At 37.5% G+C, this 23,660-nt stretch overlaps 1 protein-coding gene across 1 annotated transcript in view; it reads right to left on the bottom strand.

The window, feature by feature from the left end:
• Nucleotides 1-23,660, bottom strand: part of TRPM3 (transient receptor potential cation channel subfamily M member 3) — a 1,151,180-nt gene that overhangs the window by 338,164 nt on the left and 789,356 nt on the right. Inside the window, exons 4-8 of the mRNA XM_042780585.1 lie at nt 14,638-14,851; nt 10,820-10,948; nt 10,190-10,202; nt 10,072-10,108; nt 5,015-5,033 (exon numbers count right to left, since the gene is read on the bottom strand). Of these exons, the coding sequence (XP_042636519.1) occupies nt 5,015-5,033; nt 10,072-10,108; nt 10,190-10,202; nt 10,820-10,948; nt 14,638-14,851 (412 nt within the window). The remainder of the gene's footprint in view (nt 1-5,014; nt 5,034-10,071; nt 10,109-10,189; nt 10,203-10,819; nt 10,949-14,637; nt 14,852-23,660) is intronic.

The following is a 23,660-nucleotide window of genomic DNA, read 5'->3' on the forward strand; positions in this document are numbered from 1 at the left end:
ACAGGCCTATGGAGATGTCTGGGCTCCCTGGCTGGTTCAGGCAGTTAATGTAGTTGGCTGCTAACTGAAAGATTGAAGGTTCAAATCCAGCTAGAAGTATAGTCACCACATGAGAGACTTCAAGCCAGAACAATCCAGATAACCAGCCACAAATTCCTGACCCACATAAACTGTGAGATAATAAATTGTTATTGTTTTAGCATTAATTTTTAGGATTTGTTAAACAGCAGTAGATAACTAACACAATAGTGAATTATTATGACTTTCTCAAGACCCAAAATTGTATCCTCTCCTTTCCATTTTGGACTTGTTGATACATCACAATTTGATAAGGGTCAGAGAAAACAAGAGAAACCGTCAATGAGATGGATTGACACAACAGTTACAACAATGGGCTCAAACATACAACGATCGTTTTGTTTTGTTACGCATAAGGTCACCATGAGCCAGGGCTGAAAGGACAGCAACCCTCCCCAGCGACAATTCTCCCCACCCCTGGCCCCTCTGTGCTGCCCAGCATTCTTCCCTGGGCTCTACTCAGTTCTTGTTCTTGTTCTTCATGGTGGCTGTGACTAACATCCTTCACACCCCTCACACCTCTGACCTAACACCATCCCTTTCCATTCAGCAGGTGACCTGATTCCTGCTCCTACACATCTGGCAACGGGGTGACCAGAAGCAAGTTACTTATCTTCTGTAGCTCAGTGTCTGTAAATATCATTATAATTATAGGTGGTTAATTATATAACCACTTATACAATATAAGGCTCAGACAACAAAACATATATGAATCCCAAATAACAGCTGTTACTATTGTAGAAAAGCAGTATTGTGGAATACCCATGGATATGGCCTTGGGAGCTAGATGGCTTAGGTTAAATCCCAGTTCATCCATTACTACTCATGCAGCACTGGGCAAGTTACTGAACTGCTCTGTGTTTAGTTTCACTATCAGCTCTGGTAGCATAGTGCCTAAGGCACCTGACTGCTAACCAGAAGATTGGCGGTTCAAACCCACCAGCCACTCCTTGGAAGGAAGGTTGGGCAATCTACCTCTGTAGTGATACTGCCTCGGAAACCCAAGGAGGGGTCGCTATGAGTCAGGGCCGACTCGACAGCACATAACAACTGCATTGTGAGATTGAACTGAGTTTCAGTGTGTAAATGTGTTTGCTTAGGATTCAGGCAGTAAGCTTTATAAAAATGTCAGATGATATTTTATTGTTATTATAATTACTATTATTTCAGAGATAAATGATGAGCCCCCAGGCTAAAGCTCTTTCCACTTCCTCTCACTAACTCTGTGCATGCATATCTTTCCTCTTCTCCTTCAGCTACAAGAGTCAGTACCAGTTGCCACTGCATAGATTCTGATTCATGGTGACCCCACATGTGTCAGCGTAGTACTGTGCTCCACAGAACTTTCAGTGGTTGGTTGTTTGGAAGTGGACAGTTAGGCTTTTCTTCTGAGGCACCCCTGAGTGGATGCAAATTGCCAACTTTTTTTTGGTGGTTGACCGCATTAACCATTTGTACCCTTCAGGGACCCAAGTTACAAGAATGGTGTAAGAGTACAGGTGATTAATCTACCCTCCTTAGTTCTGAACCCCGTCATCTCAGGGACCTTCCAAGACTTCATCAATTATCTCCCTTTTGTTCCTATTTCATTCTCTACCATCAGCACATAAACTAACTCAAGATTCTCCCTTCTTGGAAAAAAGTCCCTCAAAATATGGCTCCCTTCAGCTACTTATAGCTTTTCTTCTCTTCTCAGTCAATTCTATAAGGAGTTGTTTATACTTGCTGTCTCCATTTCTTTACCCTGTACTCCCTGTTCAACACGTTGAAATGTGTTTTGCCCTTTTTCAGTCCTCTGAAACTGTTTGGATCAATGATGCCAAGGATGTCTGTCTTGATAATTGTATGGGCACTTCCAATCCTTCCCTTCCGTATCCTTACAATAGCACTTGGCATTATCCTTCACTCCACTCTTCTGAAGCACACTCTCCCTTTGGCTTCCTCTGTTTTTTTTTTTTTTTTGTAAACAACTACCTCTTAAACGTTGGAGATCATCAGGATACAGGTATAGGCCCTCCTATGCCACACACAGCACATTCTGCCTTGGTGATCCCATACACTGCAATGGTTTTTACCCATGAACCAGTTGCTAATCCAGTTGATTCCAACTCATGGTGATACCATGTGTGTCAGAGTAGAATTTTGTTCCATATGGTTATAAGTGATGTTTTGGAAGTAGATTGCCAGGGTTTTCTTGTGAGGCACTTCAAACCCCACATCTTTCAGTTAGAAAGCGAGTGCATTAACACCAATTGTATTGCCTGGGGACTCCTGCAATGACTTTAATTACCATGTATATATGCGTAAGGGATACTGCATGTTTTAAAATCAGAAAGGGTGTGCATCAGGGTTGTATCCTTTCACCATGCTTATTCAATCTGTATGATGAGCCAATAATCTGAGAAGCTGTACTATATGAAGAATGTGGCATCGGGATTAGAGGAAGACTCATTAACAACCTTCGATATGCAGATGACACAACCTTGCTTGCTGAAAGTGAAGATCAAAGACTACAGTGTTCAGTATGGACTATACCTCTCCATGAGGAAAACAAAAATCCTCACAACTGAACCAATAAACAACATCATAACAAATGGAGAAAAGAAGGAAGTTGTCAAAGATTTCCTTTCATTTGGATCCACAATCAACACCCATGGAAGCAGCAGTCAAGAAATCAGATGTCATCACATTGCACTGGGCAAAAAAATTTGCTGCAAAAGACCTCTTTAAAGTGTTAAAGCATAAAGATGTCACTCTGAAGACTAAGATGTGCCCAACCCAAGCCATATACATGTGAAAGCTAGTCAATGACTAAGGAACACCAAAGTAGAATTGATGCCTTTGAATCATGTTATGTTGGTGAAAAATACTGAAAATACTTCAGACTACCAGAAAGATGAACAAATCGGTCCTAGAAAAAGTGCAGCCGGAATACTCCTTAGAAGCGAGAATGGCCAGATTTCATCTCATCTGCTTTGGTCAAGTTGTCAGACGGTACCAGTCCCTGGAGAAGGATATCATGCTTGGTAAAGTAGAGGGTCAGCAATAAAGGGAAGACCCTTAATGAGATGGATTGACACACTGGCTACAATGACAGGCTTAAGCATAGCAAGGACTGTGAGGATGGTGAAGGACAAGGCAGTGTTTCATTCTGTTGTTCATGGAGTCACTACAAGTTGGAGCCAACTCAATAGCACCCAATGACAACAACAACACGTATGCAGATGCCTTCCAAAATCTGAGTCTGTAATCTAGATCTCACTCCTGAGTGTCAGATTCATATGCTCACTGGCCTTTTGGGCATTTTCATATGGATATCTCAAAGGAACTTTAATATCAACATGTCCAAATCCAAACTATAGTCTTCACAAAAGCTGCATTCCTTATATAAGTGAAGGACATGAATGTCTTAGCAGTAAGCCCAAAATCCGAGTGTGGTCCAGGCTCAGCCAGCACTGATTCTCATCTGGAAAATGTTACAGACTTGGATGGATCTCCTTGTCTCCTACATTTTCCTCTTATATCCCCTAGATACATCTTATCCAACTTAGTCATAGAAGCCCAACAACCCTATGCAAGGACTACTATTGGGAAGTGTTCTGAGTTTACAGTATTAAATCACATTTGGCTTGTCTCAGAAAACATGGGAAAAATGTGCTGAGTTGATAATGATATCAGAAGTAGCAATCCACTGTGTTATTAAACTTGATTTTTCTTGGCTAGAGACATAAAGATGGCATCAAAAGAATACTTTCTAATTAAATAAAAGAATTCACTCCTAACATTTACAAAAATCAGAGAATAAATCTGTGGTTAAGATACCATTAAATGAGAAGATAATTTAATAACCTCATAAGATGATGTGTTGGAAATCTACCCAAATAAAATTTTCACCCTCAAGTTATAATGAAAAGTGCTTTTTCTTGTGATCATGCCTGTATTTTTAATTTGGCAAGTGTTCTAACTAGATTCAGGAATAGACAAATTACAAAGGCTACAGAAACTCTTCAATTACCTAAAACAATTCTAGTCAGGTAATTGTCCAAAGTAAGGGATTTCAGTCTAAAATGTGTTTATGAAAATTATAATACTTTGGACATTATTTTTTTTCTTGAATTTGCACTACTAATATTTTCATAATTGTTTATCTAGGTAGAGATTCTCTAGGGACAAGAAAATAGGTCTTTTGGTCACTCTATTTTTGAGTTCAATTTACAAGAATAAGATATTTGCCAGTATCTCATCTAATGATAAAAATATAGTATCATTAAACATTTTCTTATATCTTAGCTTACTTGACATTTTATAGTTAGTAATATGGGCTTTGGAGATGATTGAATCTATCTAGCTCATAATCCTGCTTATATTTCTCATGTATAAAATGGGTAAAATGTATACCTCACAAAATTTATATATGCAACCACAGAGCATCCTTAAAGTAAGAGTTCAAAAAATTACAGTTACTATTATGATTACATTCATAGAAATTTTATAATGCAAAAGAGAATTTAGAAAGAACAGCCCATCCACTTACAAAGGAAGAAACAAAATATTATAGAGTTTAAGATTCTTTTCAATGTTTCATATTGCTGCAAAAAGTTACATTAGGGGGCAAAAGCCAAACAAACAAAAAATTAATCCTTGTTTTTGAGGATTTGTTTTTAATTAAGTTGGGGAATAGGACAGTTGTGGGAGAATAACAATCAGGGGTTTTAACATTATGCCTAGAGCTAATAAAGGAAAAGTTGTCTTTGTGTATGTGAGCCTTGAACTGAATTTGATGGAAGTGTGGGATTATGGGTAATAACGGAGGAAAGGCAAAGTAGGACTAGTATGGAGAAATTAGAGATGGGACTAACCTCAACAACTGACACAGTGTATGTTTTCATGGACAAAACATGATCACCATCAAAGTATTCAGAGCCTTACCCCTCACCAAAGTCTCTTGTTTTGATCTATTAATTGAGAAAAAAAAAGATATGATTAAACAGAGTGGAAGATACTTAAATTAAAAGCAACAAAACTAGTTCTACAACCCGTTGTGTAGAAATGCATCTACTAAAAGGTAAAAGGTTTAGAGAAAGGTCTGTTATCACATGACATGCTAACATGCTAATGTCTTATTCTAACATGCTAATCTCTCACTACCCACCATAAGTTGTTATATAATGAAGTAGTTTTACATTCAGATGCTTGGTTAAAAAAAGAAAAAAAAAATGCCCCCACTATAGTCACTATAGTTTGGGAATATAATTAGAGATGAAATTGTGAACTAGATACTATTTATCACTGTATTTTGTTTCAGTGTTTATTTTCTCTGCTGCTTGAATTTCCTTATGCCCAATACATCTTCATCAACATTTGCTGAGTACCTACAATATGTGAGGCTCTATGTTAGGCTCTAAGAATCCAAAAGTACATGTCCTTTCCTCAAGTAACTAAAAAGGTAGGGGAGAGAAAAGACTTGGAAGGAGGCACAGAGAACAGAGTCATTCTCATAAGATGACTGGGAAGAAGGAGTGAAAGTAACTGCTTCAGAATTACTAGAAGCAGACCCAAGGACAAGGTAATTTTTTCTTTTTATGTTTAGGAAAACATATTCTCCTTTATGAGAATATTGTTCAATATAGTGTTGGAGAATGAACCCTCTAGCTTGCAAGGCACTAAAAATATACAGTGGTTGCAACAGTAGATTTGAGCACAATAACTGTGAAGATGTGAAGGATGGGGCAATGTTGTGTTCTGTTGTACGTGGGATCGCCATGAGTTGCAGCAAACTTGACTGCAACTAGTAACAATTACAATTTTCATTTATAGGAGACATTCAGGTTCTAAGATGAATGTCAACCACTACTTCTACCAATAAAAAAAATGATTCTTATAATATTTGAACATTCAACTTCTAACAGTACTCATCTGAAAGCCAGCCCCACAAAACAAAATAATCCATATTTTAGAAATAAATACACTGTGATATACACACAGACTTGACTAGGATATCTATTCTATATTCTTCTCACATGATTGCTATCAAGACTTCTCAGTCATCTTATGAGAATGACTTGGCTCTCTCTGCCTCCTTCCAAGTCTTATCTCTCAGGTACCTTTTCAGTTACTTGAGGAAAGGGCATGCACTTTTGGATTTTTAGAACCTAACATAGTATTCTTGATAGCCTTCTTGATACCACTTGATAGCATTCTGAAGTGGTAAAGATTTTAAATAACACATTAGTTTTTTTCTCTGTTATCTGAAGTCTGATGTAAAATAATTGTTATGTTTATTACTTGCCCATTTGATTATATAAAACAGAAGGAAGCAATAGAAGAGACCAAATTAAACTAATTCAGATAACATTTATCCTTTTATTAATTTTAGGGAAATTTTCGTCATTGACTATCAGTACTTTATTTAAATACTTCTTTTTTTTTTATGGAAACCTAATAACAGATTAAATTTTAATATATCACATTGGAATAGAAAGCAGTTTTGATCCAAATAACTCACAACTTGAAAAACTCTGTTATCACACAAGAGCCCAAGAAATTCTATGTATATTATAGTTTTTAGAATTTGGAGAATGTAACAAATTAATTGAAATTGATTAGATCTTGCTCAAAGATTAGCTGAAAAACTAAAATACAACTGTGTTTCCTGTCAATTTCATTTTTCCCCAGCCATCTCTGCCTGTTCACGTAGTTCTTTGTGAGCTTTAGTTTGCCTCTTTTACACCTCTGAACAAGGACAATCTGCACATTTTACTGTCCTCTTTTTCTGCCCTCTGTGCTGGGATGTAGGAGTTATGACGGTGTAGTTCTTAAAGTAGTTAGCTGCTAACAAAAATGTTGGTGGTTCAAACCTACTAACAGTCCATGGGAGAAAGATGAGGCAATCTGCTTCCATAAAGATTTATATCCTTGGAAACCCTATGTAACAGTTTTACTCGGTCCTATAGGGTCACTATAAATTGAGATCTATTTGATGCCAGTGTGTTTGGTTTGGTTTGGTACTGAGTTGGAGACCATTTTGAATTGGGAAGTCAACAATTTCTCACTAAGTCCACTGGCATACATGAACTGTGAGGAAATAATGATGAGAAAGAAAATGAGAGGAAAAAGAGCATAAGAAATACAGACAAAGTTGGAATTGGAGAAAAAGAGTGGGTGGATCACTTAATTTTAGCCCACTGGAAATGGATTTAGTTCCTTTGGGAAACCCTGACAATTATGTCAAAGGACAGATAGTTTCAATGGATTATGACCTATTAATGAGTGGTGACACGACTTCAGTGGATCACAAGCTGCATTTTACATTTTAATAGAAGAGGAAATATAGAATATACTGAATTTAGAAAGAAAGAGTATTATTTTGAGAAACTTTAGGAGCTCTGGTGGCATAGTACCCAAGGCATTTGACTGCTAACCAGAAGACTGGTTGTTCAAACCCACCAGACACTCCTCAGAATGAAGATTGGGCACTGTACTTCCATAGTGATATTGCCTTGGAAACCTAAGAAGCGGTTGCGCTGTGAGTCGGATCTGACTCCACTGTAGTGAGTTTGTTTTTTTTGGTTTGTTTCAACTTATATGTATGTATGTATATATGTGTTTTCTGGATCATGATACAATTTTTTTTTTACTAAGGGTTGTCAAAAATGTTTGAAAACTACTTCAAAAAGAATATAATTTTATTATTATAATATTTCCATTGTAGAAAATTTGAAAAATAAAGTATAAGGAAAAATATTTATCACCCATAATGCCAGCATTAGAGAAAACCACTGTTAATATTTCAGCTTATTTTTTGCACACACACATACACAGACACAAAGAGATACACTTTACCTACATAGACTGTATACAGAATTTGAGAAAGTTCCAAAACAGTTTTTCTCCCCACAAAACTAACAACTCAGGTTTACAACAAAGATTGTGAAACTATGATTTTTTAAAATGACTTCTGAGTCATCACAACATTTTAAATAAATAATTCATTTGTTAATACAATACACTGTCAAATGATTTTGTGGTTGAAGGCATTTTAACATATTCTAATTCTTTAAAAAATATACTCTTTCTAGTTTGAAAACAACATCTTAGGAGTTGACTTAGAGTCTAAGGCAAGTATTGCCTCAAGTATATTCCATAAAACACTAGTCCCAGACACTCTGAAAAATTAGTTATGTTTACTTTTCTAGTCAGTTCTGCCTATTTAACTCCTTGGGAATTGCTGTTTGAAGCATTCAGTTTTGTGTGTGATTAAAAAAAAAATCTGTTTTTATTAAGATAACATTATACTAATGAAAGCAATATATCATTCCTTACCCTATACATTCTTGATAAATTAGCATTCCTATATGTAATATAGGAGCTCTGGTAGCATAGTGGCTAAGACACTTGCCTGCTAACCAGACGGCTGGCGGTTCAAACCCACCAGCCACTCCTCGGAAGGAAGGTTGGGCAATCCTACTTCCGTAGTGATACTGCCTCGAAAACCCAAGGAGGGGTCGCTATGAGTCGGGGCCGACTCGATGGCACATAACAACAACAACAACAACATATGTAATATGATACCATTGATATGGATGCTTCTTATCACTTAAAGGTTCTGAAAGACTTAGAGTACTGACTCACTGCTTGTGTTTCATAACATTTGAGTTTTTTTTTTCAAGTTATGTTGTTGTATTTTGAATATGCATAAATTATGTTGCATTGTATTGTTACACAATAGAAGAAGCAGTTTAAGTCCGGTTAATGTTCAAAATCTCTTGATTTTTTTCTCTTTTCATTTTTTGTCCCAGACAGACTTTAGGAAACACTACTTAGCACATTTGCTACACATTATCACAGGCCAGCCTTAATTGGGAAGGCAGAACTGTATTGATCTGACTCAGAGAAGCAATGATAAGTAAGTAACTGATGAAATCATCAAGGGAAGAAAGCAAATGAAGTGTGGCAATATCTTTACAAAATATAGTTGTAATTCATGTCATTGGAATCTTGAGAAGTGTTATATAAGGGGAAAAATCTGGTGGTTCAAAGGAGCTTGAAATTACTTATTTTTGTTGATAAACTGCAACAAAAAAACAGGAGACCTCTGGAAGGAATAGAAATAAAACAGTGACTAAATAAAGGGGACCAAGCTCTTTTGAATTCTGGCAAAATTGTTGATTGATTAGTCAGCATATGACTCTGAACTTGAGAACAGGAAAGAGAGGCTCATGCCCTGCTGAGCTGGTCAAGGACGTCTGTGTAGCTCCAGGAAGGGAAAGAACAAACCCAACTCTACCCAAGATTTTAGTGGAAAGAAAAGCCTACCAGGAAAGCCGCACACTTGAATAGAAAGCAGCTCTACTTCTGCACTCTCCTGAGCTAGGTGAAAGGCACAAACATAATAAAGAAGTTGGAACCCTGGTGTGAGCTCAGTCCCACTGAGTGCATTTGAAACTGAGTAAAGTCAAAACTCAACTATTTCCCCCACCCTGGTTAGAACAGATGGTTAGGATAGATAGGACCCCAGTTGGAAAGAAATAAGTAAACATAATTACTCTCAACTATTTCCCCGCTCTGGTTAAGACAAATAGGACCCTGGGAGACAGATGAGTAAACACAGTAAGCTCAGTTCCTTAAGAACTGAATGGAAGGAACAAAAAGCAGAATTTGCACATTCTTTCCTGCTATTCCCCTAGAAACAGGTGATAAACACTTTAATGTGTCTTAGAAAACAACTTGAAAATTAACTTTGGCCCACGCACACATGTGTTGGGGCATGTAGGACCAAAGTTGCTGGGAACTGACATTCTCCCCTCGGCCTAAGCCCCGATCAGCTGAAGACAGGAAGCCAGTATGACTCATCTGGTGTGCAAGCGCCCTGCATTAAAAAACAACTGTCCCTTTAAACCAAGGCAAAGGAAATTTCAGCCAGTCGCCAACTATCTCATGCCCACATTCCTGAAAGTTTTATGAATATGCATAACACTGTGTCCTGAAACTTACCAAAACTGTAATTCGATTTAGATTCGAGGAGTCAGATCTGGTCAAAGACCCCTGCCTCCTTGCATTGCCCCTTTGCAATATATAATTTTCTCTCCTCTTAATCACTCGGTATGTAAACTGTTTTGGCCTGACTGCACACCGGGTGGGGACCCACGTTTGGTCCTGTTTCATATTCATCATCACTGAGTTCCTATTACCATCATAACTTTGCCAAGAGCATTTGGAAGATTTGATGAGTGGGGAAAGACCACTGCTTAATTCAAACAAAAGAGTGTAGTTGATAAGTCCTACTTTGGATCTTTCTTGATAATAAGAATTAATTGAAATTTACATAGATTTTGGAAAATAAGTTGTCTCCCAATAAACTACTCCTTACCTGACTTTCATTTTGGAAGGTAGGAACTAAAAGTAGTAAACTAACTGCCATCCAGTTACTTCTGGCTCATGGGGACCCCATGGGTGTCAGCAGAACTGTGCTCCACAGGGTTAGCAATGGCTGGTTTGGGGAAGGGGATCACCAGGCCTTTCTTTTGAAGCACCTCTGAGTGGACATAAACTCCTAACCTTTTGGTTAGCAGCACACCAATCAAGGACTCCACAGGGGGTCCCCATGACTTGAACTCAACAGGGACTAATGAGTATTATAATAGGCATATTCTGAATACTAACTTTATTTGACTTTTTAGATATCCCCCCTTTGAGAAAATTACCCTGAAAGGAAGTGACGTAAAGAGGAAACCCGCAGGACTTACATCTCTCCCAATCAGGTCCTCCTGGTTCTCCACAATTCCCCAGGGGGCAATGCCTATGGTGCATATCTTCCCCCGAGATTTTGATGCGTGGTCCTTCAAGGCATCTCCCACATGACGAATAACACCTAAGAGGAAAAACACCAGTATTAATCTTGCCTTTTTAAAAAGCAATTATGTTTCCATTGTTCTAAAGGAAACTGTGACAACTATTCAACTACATGTACTTAGAAGAGAACATAAACTTAACTTCAGTATTCCTAGATAAATTTGTCAGACTATGTATGAATCTAGCAATGCATTTCTTATTCTAAATTATATGAAAAAAGTGAAAAAGCATCCAGTGGGTATAAAAAGAATAAATAACAATTCTTTAAATATAGAGAAACTTTTTTTTCCCCCTGCAGTGTACCCTCCCTTCCCACCCCTGGTAACCAACAAAGAGAGTTTCCTTCCATATATAAACCTTTCCTTGACTTTTTACAGTAATGAACTAATACAATATTTGTCCTTCTGTGATTGACTTATTTCACTCAGCATAATAATGTCCTCCAGTAAATACAGAGAAACTTTTTCTTGTATTATGAAATATATGGGAGCTCTGACAATAACAACATGAAATATAAAATCATTACATAATATATAATGATATGTAAGTATGACTAAGAACTAAGACCTTAACTGTATTCTGTAAAAAGCACCATGCATAATACTATATCAATACAACAGTTTGTATATGAGTTAGAATCATTCGACTAGTTATTTAGCTCACATTTTGTTCGTCTTAATTTTATTTTCCTACATATGAATACGGGAGCTCTGGTAGCATAGTGGCTAAGGCACTTGACTGCTAACCAGAAGGCTGGCGGTTCAAACCCACCAGCCACTCCTCGGAAGGAAGGTTGGGCAATACTACTTCCGTAGTGATACTGCCTCGGAAACCCAAGGAGGGGTCGCTATGAGTCAGGGCTGACTCGACGGCACATAACAACAACAACAACATATGAATACACAACATGGAGAGCTTTCTTGTAAGGAAAATGCTGGCATATTCTGTGGAGAATTAATGTTAAAAATAATTTAAACACACTTTTTTATTTTCATCACCCTATTTATTTTTCTCCTTTATCATCATGAACTTCCCTGCCATATTGTTAAAAGTTAGTGCAATTTACAATTTAGGAACCTAAATTTAGGAACCTACCTCTCAGTTTTCCAGCAAACCACTTAGAGAAGATAAAAGTTCTAACCTTTTAATTTCCCTCTCAAATGATCATTCCTTATGGAAGAATTATAAAATATATTCTCTCAGAACAGATATTTTCACTTATCAAAATTCTACTATTTCTCAAGGAAAAAAACCCCATCCAGTTTCATCTCCTATGTGAAAGCTGAGTTAATTTGATTTTGTCTTCATGCGAACAGGATTCCATCTCTATTGGCAATGTCAATATGTCACCTTACACATTCTACCATGATTCACAACCACATGTGAGGATGTCTCCTCTAACAGTAAAACTCCTTGAGGGGAAGGTTAGAAGTTCATCTCTGTGTTCCTCTGGGGTTAGCACAGAGTAAAGGCTCAGAAACTGTGTACTCCACTAACTAAACACACAATCATGCAAGGCAACTTAATCATGGGAGAGGACTAATGTGGTAAATTGCTCATGAGATATTCATAAGATCAAATGGAAGGATTTTCCTTTAAACAATCAAACAGTAAAATAATGCAAATGGCTACTAACTCATGTTGAGCTATGCTTGGAGAGCTGGGAAGAATACCAATTTCACTTGCTAGTTTAGCTTTGGATTTTCTAAATGAAAGGATTGGTAAACAAAAACAAAAGTAAACCTACGAATACTGGTATTCAATTATTTCTCATTTGTTTTGTAAAGCTCCTTCTGGAGCCAATCTGGGACAAGAAATTTAGCTTCGTAGTTTCCCTTCATATTTGCTGCCATGGTTTATCTTCCCATTACCTTTTCCCTATCCCAAGTATCCCACCACTGGAACCTCATTTTGTGTTCTGAATTGAACACCAGTCTTGGAAAGTGAGACAGAGTTGTATTCTTTGTTTTGAGTAATTTATGTTGTAAATTCTTTCTTTTAAAATTGGGTGTATTTCATAAAAGAAGAAAAACAATAAACAATGTTCCAAGTTCCCAGAAGTAAAATATTAGTAAGAGTTTCTTTGGAATGTCTAGAACCATTTGAGTTGGTCTTCATATGAAGTCCAATGAGTATAGAAAAGCAGTTGACTGGACAATCAAGCAAATGATTCTAACTGAGCTATGAGAGTAACTCGGCTCCTAAAAGTTAAACAATCATTGAAATAAATTGCTCTATAGATGTTTGATTATTATAAGATAAACAATAAAGAGATGACTAAGCAGGCCAGTCTAAGATCACACAGTTCACAGACTGAATCAAGATTTCGTTTAACAGCGTTGGGCACTGGCAGTCTGCAGAATTTACTGCTAAAACATTATCTGTGTCGTTGTATGTTGAGTGTCCCAAATTCTAGGTATTTAGGAAAACTGACGGTATACCTCACTCAAACATCTTGCAAATTACAAACAACAAAACATATTGCTGTTAATTAACATTTTATTTGAATTGGACAAAAAAAATCCTAGTTAGTCCCCAGTTATTTTCAGAAAGCTTTACTAATTCCAAATGGATTTTGAAGTTCATTGTTGTTGTTATGTGCCGTCGAGTCGGACCTGACTCATAGAGACCCCTCCTTGGGTTTCCGAGGCAGTATCACTATGGAAGTAGATTGCCCAACCTTCCTTCCGAGGGGTGGTTGGTGGGTTTGAACCACCAGCCTTCTGGTTAGCAGTCAAGTGCCTTAGGCACAGCACTACTTCTGCATTTCCAATTGGGAGTTCTGACTTGGGCTGAGGAAATATGTCAAAAATGTTTAAGGCATCCATTATATTATTTGTTGCATATTAATGCTCCACAGATAAGCACTTTGCTATAAGTGAGTTTGTTAGAATTGATTTGACAACTTCCTATGTCATAATATACAAACTCATTTGTCAGGAAGAAAAAACTATTTGGAATTTATAGTACGGTGGGTTTTCTAATGGTGCAGGAGTGATTTAAAGAAATATTTTAAACACTAAACACATAATACCCTGTACTTTGCTACAATAATTTATGTTCCAGATCAAATGGTATTCTATAAAATTAAAGCTATTTGGCACCAAAAGTAAAACTGCTTATAGGACAAAGTCAGAGATTGCATTTAAAGCAAAATGTATTACTTTAAAAGCAAACTATTGGATGCTTATATGGAAACTTGGGCTATTGAAAGTATCCCACATATTGAAAGTAATCAATGCACTGTCATGTTGAAAATTCTGTAGTCAACTTTTAAACATCCCCACTTGGTGCTTATGTTAAAGTAATTCTTCTGTATCAGGAAATAGCTATACAGTTATCATTTAGGTAAAGGAGGGAGAGAGAATCAGTGAGAGGAGAGAAAACCACCAAGTGTAAACACACTTGGCTGCTAAACAAAAAGGCTATGGTTTGATCCCACCACCTACTCTGTGGGAGGAAGATGAGGCAGTCTGCTCTCGTAAAGAGTTATAGCCTTGGAAACCCTGTGGTGCAGTTCTACTCTGTCCTACAGGATTGTTGTGGATTGGGATCAACTCGATGGCAGGGGGTTTGATCTGGGTTTGGTGAACACATATAGGTAGAGGATGAGGTAGGGGGATATAATGGCTTTTACCCTCAGGAGAAAACAATTTTAGTCACAACATTCTCATGGTCTATACCTTTCTCTATACCACTTCCAATTACCTGTGTTAACCCCTCCAGTGAATATCCACGCTCCAGTTGTCATGGCAGCTTTGATGAGACCTTTCCCAAAGACTTGCTTGAGTTTTGGCTGGAGTTCAAAGTTCTGCAGTCCCCCATGGACAGAGATGAGAAGCTTGGGGAGCTCCAATTGCCATTCCTTGGTCATCAGGTGCAGGAGGAGATCAGGCTTTGTATCGAAAGACACACGCACGTACTAGAAGAAGAAAGGCTGTCAATTAGGAACAAGGGGCCGGGTTGGCTGGGGCTATGTATCTATATATGTAACTGAGGCTTTACAGTTATATTTGTAATTGATTTCAGAAACCTTCTCATGTGGAAACAGATTGTTTTAAAGGGGTGATCGTTTTCTTTGCCAAGAGAGCTTTGATTAGACAAAGGAATTCACTATTTCTAAAAGCTTCCTTAAAATTGTGGACTACTATCAACTTAAACTTTTTTTTTTTCCTAAAATTTGGTGCAGATTCATTTCTTTCTATAATGAATTATTTCCTCAAAGGACATCATTTTATACCATCTTTTACCTTTGTGTCACAGTTCATATGTTTCTATTATTATCAATATAGGTCATCCCTTTATAAGAACTGGACCTAGATATAACTATTTCCAGTATTTTGAATGGTTCTGAAAAATCCTACATTTCCCCATAGTGTAATGAGAATTTTATAATATAACACCTCATTGTATTCATTTAACTCTATAACTGTGTACCAAATATATTTCTATTTTGAAGAAAACAAATGAAAAAATGCATGTAAATTATTGATTGAGAGTAATTAAAAAATTAGAGTTTACAGCAGATATCAAAGTCTTACCAGATCCAACTGGAAATAAAGTAGTAAGTATAAATGAAATATTATGCATGTATATAATGACAAACACCTATATGACCATAAAGATAAATACTCATTTCAATCTCAATGCATATTATATAAATATTTCTATTTGTATCTGGGAACAACTAAAATCCTAAGCAAATATATTTGAGAGCCTTTTGAAATGCACTGATGAGCTAGTATGAAAAGAAGGAATATTGAGACTTTTAAACAAAGAAGAAGCTAGAAACTAGGGAAGTAAGTAAGCACCAAAGGAGGCTTTGACCCTGAGGGTCTCTGCTAACTCCTGGAGACCTTGTACATCTGCTTTAATGGTTTAATGGGAAGCTTTCTAGGGGTTCTCACATAAGACTGGGATCCTTTAAAAAACAAATATAAGAGGGAAAACATGTATAAGTCTGATGGACCAACCAAAGAAAAGACCAAGGAAACTTGCCTACCTCAAACTTGGTTTTGGATGAATGGGGAACAAAATACCCTGGATATTTATAAACACAAGCAGGCCTTTCACACAGGGTTTTGGTCCATATTTACACCATCAGTGTGGTTTGAAAACTATGAAGTGGAATACTGAATGTAAACTGGTTTTGGTTGGATAATGCCCCAGTTAACTAGCAGAAGCAAATGCAAATCTTCTATTGGGAAATGCATTGTAAATCCAGATCTCAAATAATTCCCACAGGAAAATAAGCACTTAACGGTAAAAAAAATTAAATCACAAATTACACAAGGACTAAAGTTGTGTGAATAAGCAGAAACAACAGGCATCAGAATAAGACTCTAAAAGATACTGAAATCACAAGATACAAAATATAAAACAATTATGCTTAATACGGGAGCTCTGGTGGCCTAGTGCTTAAGGCATTTGACTGCTAAGCAGAAGGCTGGTGGATCAAACCCACCAGCCACTCCTTGGAAGGAAGACCAGGCAATATGTTAAAAAAACACACATGAGAAGATTGGCTATATAAGCAGAAAACAAGAGACTCTAGAGAATGATCCTATGAATTTGCAAAGTAATCCAATAGATCTAAAAATCAAAATGTAATCATTTAAATGAAAAAATACAATGGATAAATTAAACTAAATTAAGAAACTAAAAATAAAACCTGAGAAATAAGATCGATGCAACTTAGAAGGATAAAGGAATTGAAAACATAAAGGGAATTTAAAAACCATGGAGGAGCTAATCATAATTTTAGATAAAAAACAGAAGCAAGAAGGAGAGGAAGAAATATTTGAAGAAGTTATTTACTAGAAATTTCTCAGAAGTGTTGAAAGTTATCAGTCTTCAGGTCCAAGAAACTCAATGGATCTCAAGGAAGATAAATAAATGGAGACCTCACTCAAATACACATCACAGAGAAGGACAAACGGAGGGGACCTTAAACACAGCTGGAAAAAATGATGCATCATCTACAAGAGTCATTAGACCAAAGGCTTCCTCCTCAACACTAGCAAAGGACGCCAGAAGCCAGCATCCTCACTGTACAGAGAGGAATAATCAGTTGGTCTAGAATTCTATATTCAGTAAAAGTATATTTCAAAAGTGACAGCAAAAAATATCTTCAGACATCCAAAACTAGAGGTTTTACCTCTAGCAGCACTCACTGAAGGAAATGTCAATGTATATTAGCAGGCAGAAGAAACATGATTCCAAATGGGTGGTTTGGATACAAGAAAGAATGGTACAATGATATTAACAAGGATGACTTAAGGCACCTACTGATGAAGGTTGAAGAATACAGTCTGCAGTATGGATTACATCTCAACATAAAGAAAACAAAAATCCTCACAACTGGACCAATGAGTAGCATCACAATAAATGGAGAGAAGATTGAGGTTGTCAAGGAATTCACGTTGCTTGGTTCTACAATCGATGCCAATGGAAGGAGCAGTCAGGACATTAGACGACGTGTAGCATTTGGGAAGTCAACTGCGAAGGAACTGTTTCAAGTGCTGAGGAGCAAGGATATCTCCTTGAGGACTAAGGTGCGCCTGACACAAGCCATGATATTTCCAATCGCCTGGTATGCATGTGAGAGCTGGACAATGAATAGGGAAGACCGAAGAAGAGTTGATGCTTTTGAGTTGTGGTGCTGGCGAAGAATGCTGAAAGTACCGTGGACTGCTAAAAGAACTAACAGATCTGTCCTGGAGGAAGTGCAGCCAGAATGCTCCTTGGAAGCAAGAATGGCCAGACTTCGTCTCACCTATTTTGGTCATGTTGTAAGAAGGGACCATTCCCTGGAGAAGGATGTCATGCTTGGTAGGGTGGAGGGTCGACGAAAGAGGGGGAGGCCTTCAGGGAGATGGATTGATACGTGGCTGCGATGATGGGCTCGAGTATAGCAGGGATTGTGGGGCTGGTGTGGGATCGGGCAGTGTTTCGTTCTGCTGTGCATGGGGTCGCTATGAGTCGGAAACGACTCGACGGCACTTAACAGCAACAACAACATAATATTTATCATAAATATATGATACATCTAAAGAAGGATTGGTTGTATAAATGATAATAACAGTATCTAATTTATGGGGGGAAGGGGATTAAGCTGAAACACTGGTCAATTATAGCACACATATTAGGAGGGAGTAAGTAGAGTTATAGCATTCTAAAGTCTGTGTGTTGTCTGGTAGAGAAGATAAAAAATACTGATTAACTTTTAAATTTGTTAAGTATATTAAAGTTGTATAACCACAAAAAGAATAGCCCTGTATGCCATCATACAAATACATACTTTTGGATATATAGATAAATGATACTATAACAGGAGATGCTAATTTATTGCCATATTTTGGGGTCTAGATTAAAAAAAACCTAAAAAATTTGACATCTATTCCTTTGTTAAAAGGAGCTCTGGTGACACAGTGCCTAAGGCATTTGCTTGCTAACCAGAAGGCTGGTGGTTGAAACCTACCAGCTGTTACACAGAAGGAAGATGGGGCAATCTACTTCCGTAAAGATTTACCATCTTGGAAACCCAATGGGGGTCGCTATGAGTCGGAATCTACTTGATGGCAATGAGTTTGGTTTTTGTTTTTGGTATTCCTTTGTTAAAGTATATTTGAAATATATTTCAAAATTATATGAGTTACAAAATTTACACAAGCACAAAATATGAAAGCAGGTTGATACCATAAATTGCATCATCAAGAAATAGCAAAGAGCTGAAGCTTCATATAGTCATATACCAGAATTCTAAAAGTGTTGGGACCCCTTATAGTTGGTTCTACACTTTTTTGATCTACATCACTGCCATCGAGTGGATTCTGACTCATAGTGACCCCATAGGGCAGAGTAGAACTTCCTCTTAGGGTTTCTAAGGCTGTAAATGTTTACAGAAGCAGACTGTCTCATCTTTCTCCGATGTGTCTGGTGGGTTCAAGCAGCTGATCTTTTGGTCAGCAGCTGAATGCTTTTAACCACTGCATTATCTTAGCTTTTTTTGACCTACATAGACAGCAATTCCAGAATAAAAAGAGTACTTGTCAATTTTCACCAAGCACATTTTACCAAGTGAATTTAACTTGAGTTTCCAATAAGAGAAATGATATATTTTGTGCACAAACTCATATGCAGACAGCAAGAACTTTCAGATAGCTATCAAAAGAAATCTCAACAACAATGTCCACTATTGTGCTCTGCAAGCAGCCTTGGGGCTGGAGACAGGTAATTGCAGGAGTACAGGCAAACACAAGTCCTTTTTAAATAAAAGCTTCTTCATCATATCCATTGAGTGATTCTTTGTAGGAAAAATATGTAGATAACAAAAGCTATAAGATTAAAGAATGAAATGTTGTCTGTGCCTGTACAGAAATCCTATGCCCAATCTATGATACTCGAGTAGTTAAAATTTGGTGATGTTGCTGGATTGAATTTATATCATTTTGACTAATTCCAGAAAGGGATGGTTGTAGAATAAAGTAGGAAATCACAAGACTTCCAAACTATACAAACTGAAAAATATTTAGCATGAAAAATGTTAATAAACTGCTTTTTAAGCTACTATTCTCATAATCACTAACTATAATGTGAATGTTCTTATTCCTCCAGAAAAAAAAAAAAAAAGCCTAAGGTGAAATATAAATTATACTTTTCTTAAATATAATGAGTTCTGGTGGTCCTTTTCTACTTTCTGGCCTAAGTCATTTGATTGCTAACTAGAAGGCTTTGGTGGTTCAAACCCACTAGCTGCTCCATGGAAGGAAGATAAGGCATAAACATTTACTACCTTGGAACCCAATAGGGGTCACCATGAGTCAGAATCTACTCAATGTCAGTGGGTTTTGCTTTCTTAAATACAGAAAAAATTCTAAAGTGTAAAGATACCCCCAAAATTAAGTTTCTGCCTGCAAACCTAGAGAGTAGGTCTTAATATTTCTGAAAGATTGTATGGATGTAGTTTCAATGAAAATACGTAAATAAGAATAATGTAATACTTTGGAAAAATAAGAAAAGTAGTTGCATGTTGCCTCCAGGAATTTCAAGATGCTTCATTTAACATCCTAAGCCGTATATTTCACTTAACCAGGTAAAAAATGTGAGATTCAGAGCCCTACTCAGTACCTGGGAACAGATATGCATATATTATTAACTCACATAGTGGGAAGAGATATTACAATTCATACTAAATCACTACAGACAACAGATAATAATTTCAGCAAGTTTAACCTAGCTAAGTGCCATGTAATGGAGTTCAATTATTCATACTAATTGGTAGTAATAATCTAAGTGCACTTTTAGAAGTATGCGTTACTTAGTAAAAAATTGACATTGGGTCTTCTAAAGTTACCCATAAAACTTAACAGCAAGGAACCAATGTAAACTGTTATTATTGATGACACTGAGCAGTTTACTGGAAAATTGTCAGTACTGCATAGGTTGAAATTCCTTTTGAAGCAGGCTAAGCTTTTTTCCTAGTTAGGAACCCAAGAAAAGTCTTGTTTATTCTCACAGAATGCTTTTTACTCAATTAAGTGATCTAGTGAGTGAATAAATGCATGACTTTAGAGATCACAGTCCCTAGCTCTTTATTTTCTAGGTGCAGTAACAGAGGTATTTGGTATTCTGAACAACATAAGGTCACTGGTTTGGTTACCTAGTGCCACTCTGACAAGAATATGCCACAAATGGGATGACATGGACAAACGAGTTTATTTTCTTACAGTTTGGGAGGCTAGAAGTCCGAGTTCAAAGTGCCAGGCTCTAGAGGCTGGGTGAAGGCCCCTCGACCTTGGGCTTTAGCTCTGCCTCTTGCTCCCGGCCCACTGAAGCTGGAGGCATCTCTTCACTCAGGCAGCTACTGGCTGCTGAGGCTAACAAGCCCAAGGTCGAGAAATAAAAAGGCACAGTCCCAATGTTACCAAACTACACGGCAGTCCATTAATTCAAGTCCATTGAAAGTCCCAAGGTCAACCAGAGCATGGCAGGCTGCTGAACAATGACAAAGCTACATGCAGAGTTCAAGTGTGCCATAAGCTAGATACCATTCCCAAAGCTGTTTCTTATGTACAGGAAGTAGAACACATACCCAAAGCAGCTACTCAGCTGCTCCAATAGAGTCCACCATGGAGTTAATTACCATTCTTACCATATGAATAACTACATTCAGCTGCCCAGCCAGTCAATCAGGCCCAGCCAAGTTGACACAGACTTAACCACAACAGTCACATTGCTCATGAGTTCCCTTCACATTTATTATTCTGTGTTCAATTTCTTAACTCTACTGGGAAAACAAAACAAAACAAACAAACAAAAGTAAATCGTGTGTATTTACTGCTCCAAGCACATACCTGCTGTATACTTTATATGTATTGTTTAATGTACTCCTTCAACAACGCTATGAGGACATAGGTTGTTGCTGTTAGCTGTCATTGAGTCAGCCTTGACTCAAGGTGACATCACGTACAATGGAACAAAATGCTGCCCTAGTCCTGCACCATCGCCCTGGTGGGTTGTGGATCAGACTGCTATGATTCAGTGTGTTTCAAACCATCAGCATCATAGCAACATACAAGCCTTCACTGACGGATGGGTGGTGGCTTTGCATGAGGTACATTGGCTGGGAGTTAAACTTGGGTCTCCCACAGGGAAGGTGAACAATCTACCACTGAACACCCAATGCCTCGTACGACAAGGTAGGTACTATCCACATTACACACATGAGGCATTGAAAGGATTCCACTGTGGTCTGAAGTTCACATCACCAGTAAGCGGTGGGGAAGGATTCAAATGTCCAAGTACTTGCTCTTAATCTCAAAGCACAAATGCCCCCCTCTCCTTTTCTACTTTCTTCAACTATATCCAGTCACTTTCCAAGTCCTAATGATCCATTTCTCAAAATGATCCCCTCAACCAACCCTTTCCTCTCTTTCTTAGGTTGCTATTTTAAAACTAGATTCTCCTTGTGAGGATGTCAGTTTGGATGATGTCAATAGCTGCCTAATAGCTTCACTAACCCCATGCTCCCTATGAGGCACCAATAGGCAGGCATCTTTTTCTCAATCATTTTTGTAATTATTTCTCAATTCAAATAATTATGCCACATATAAAGTCTACCAAGATCCTCTCTTCTGAGTATCAGAGTCCCTCATAATTGCATCTTTCTTACCCCACTTATTTAGAGACCTTCCCTCCCTTTTCTCTGCATTCAGCTAATGTTATCCTTCAAGTCCCAGAAGAGTCTTTTTCTCTATATACATCATTCTCATCTTTCAGAGGCTTTGGTTTCACCCAAAATGCTTTTCCTAAGAATGTAAGCTCATGCTATATCATATAACTTTCAACCTAAGTCAGCCTGATATTTATTTTCTCTGGTTGTTTCTCCCATGTGCCAGTTTTCTCTCTTCAAATTAGGAGAGCTTGAGGGAAAGGATCATGTCTGACCTGATTATGTTCTTTGGTAACCCGTCAGCACTGGCTAGGAAGTAGTTACCATCTTATAGACAGAAAGGGGCTTAGAATTATCTTAGAAATCATGGGAACCTAGAGATCATCTAGTTCAATTTATTTGCTTTACAGATGAGCACACTGAGACCCAAGGAAGCTGAGTGACAGACCAAGATCTTAGAGCTAATTATCCAACAATTACTTGTTGACTTAATCCTTCATCAAAGCTATTGTTACACTGGAGGAACTGCTTTCGGCTGTGCTTCTCAGTCTTTAATGCACATGTGACTCAGCTGGGAACCTCGTCAAACGCAAGTTATGATTCAGTAGGTCTGGGCTTCTACGTTTCTAATCAGCTTCCCCAGAGGACTGCATGAGTAGCAGGGATTAGATCCTTCCCCAGAAGAAAGGCCCCACGTGGCGTGTCTTGTGTTTGACATTTGGCCAAAGGAAGGAAAGAACAGCAAGTATTTTACATGAAAATCAAAAAAGAGTTGAGGAAATGCTGAAAGGATTACTCACGTCACAATAAATACGAAATGCAACCATTGATAAATTACTCAATGCATCTCCAACTACATAACCCTGTGGACCAAGATTAATTCTTAAAGGAACACATGATTAACAATACACCACACTTGATTGTCCAGAAGCTGATAAATAACACAAATACTGGGTGGCCCTACATTTTTATGTTGGCCATTACTTACCATTTACTGTATCCTTCTCTTGGAATATAAAAGGTAAGATAAAATTAAAAATATTTAAACGAACCCATATTCTACCTTTTTTGACATGAGAGTTGTTATTGTTTAGCAGTTCAAGTAAATGGCTTTAGGAGTAAGAGAATAATTAAAACCAAGGGATAAAAATGACACTTTGAGATTACCTGATAATTTCCCTTTAAATTAAATCTTATGCCTACAAAACCCTGATTATTCATTAAGTTCTCTAGGTGCTTGTAATATAACAGTTAACTTATACACCAATGCAGCAGCTTCACTGTCATAAATGGTTGTGCCCAGAGCAATTAATCACTTCTTGCTAAATGGTCAGTGTGATTTGAAATTAAGAGCTATCTTTTTTTATCAAGATAAGCTATTTGTCCACTTCTGAGCTCAGTAATTGCTAAGGGACCACCTTACAAATAGAGCAGAAACTCTAATATACACACTAAATTTTGTCACTCTGATGTGGTGATGAGTGGTGCTGTGTTGGATTGGGTTCTCTAGAGAAACACAAAAACCAGCAAAGTATATATATATATATATATATATATA

Source organism: Orycteropus afer, unplaced genomic scaffold (genome assembly GCF_000298275.1).
Source record: "Orycteropus afer afer isolate SDZICR_OR568_19922 unplaced genomic scaffold, OryAfe1.0 scaffold00005, whole genome shotgun sequence".
Lineage (NCBI taxonomy): Eukaryota > Metazoa > Chordata > Mammalia > Tubulidentata > Orycteropodidae > Orycteropus > Orycteropus afer.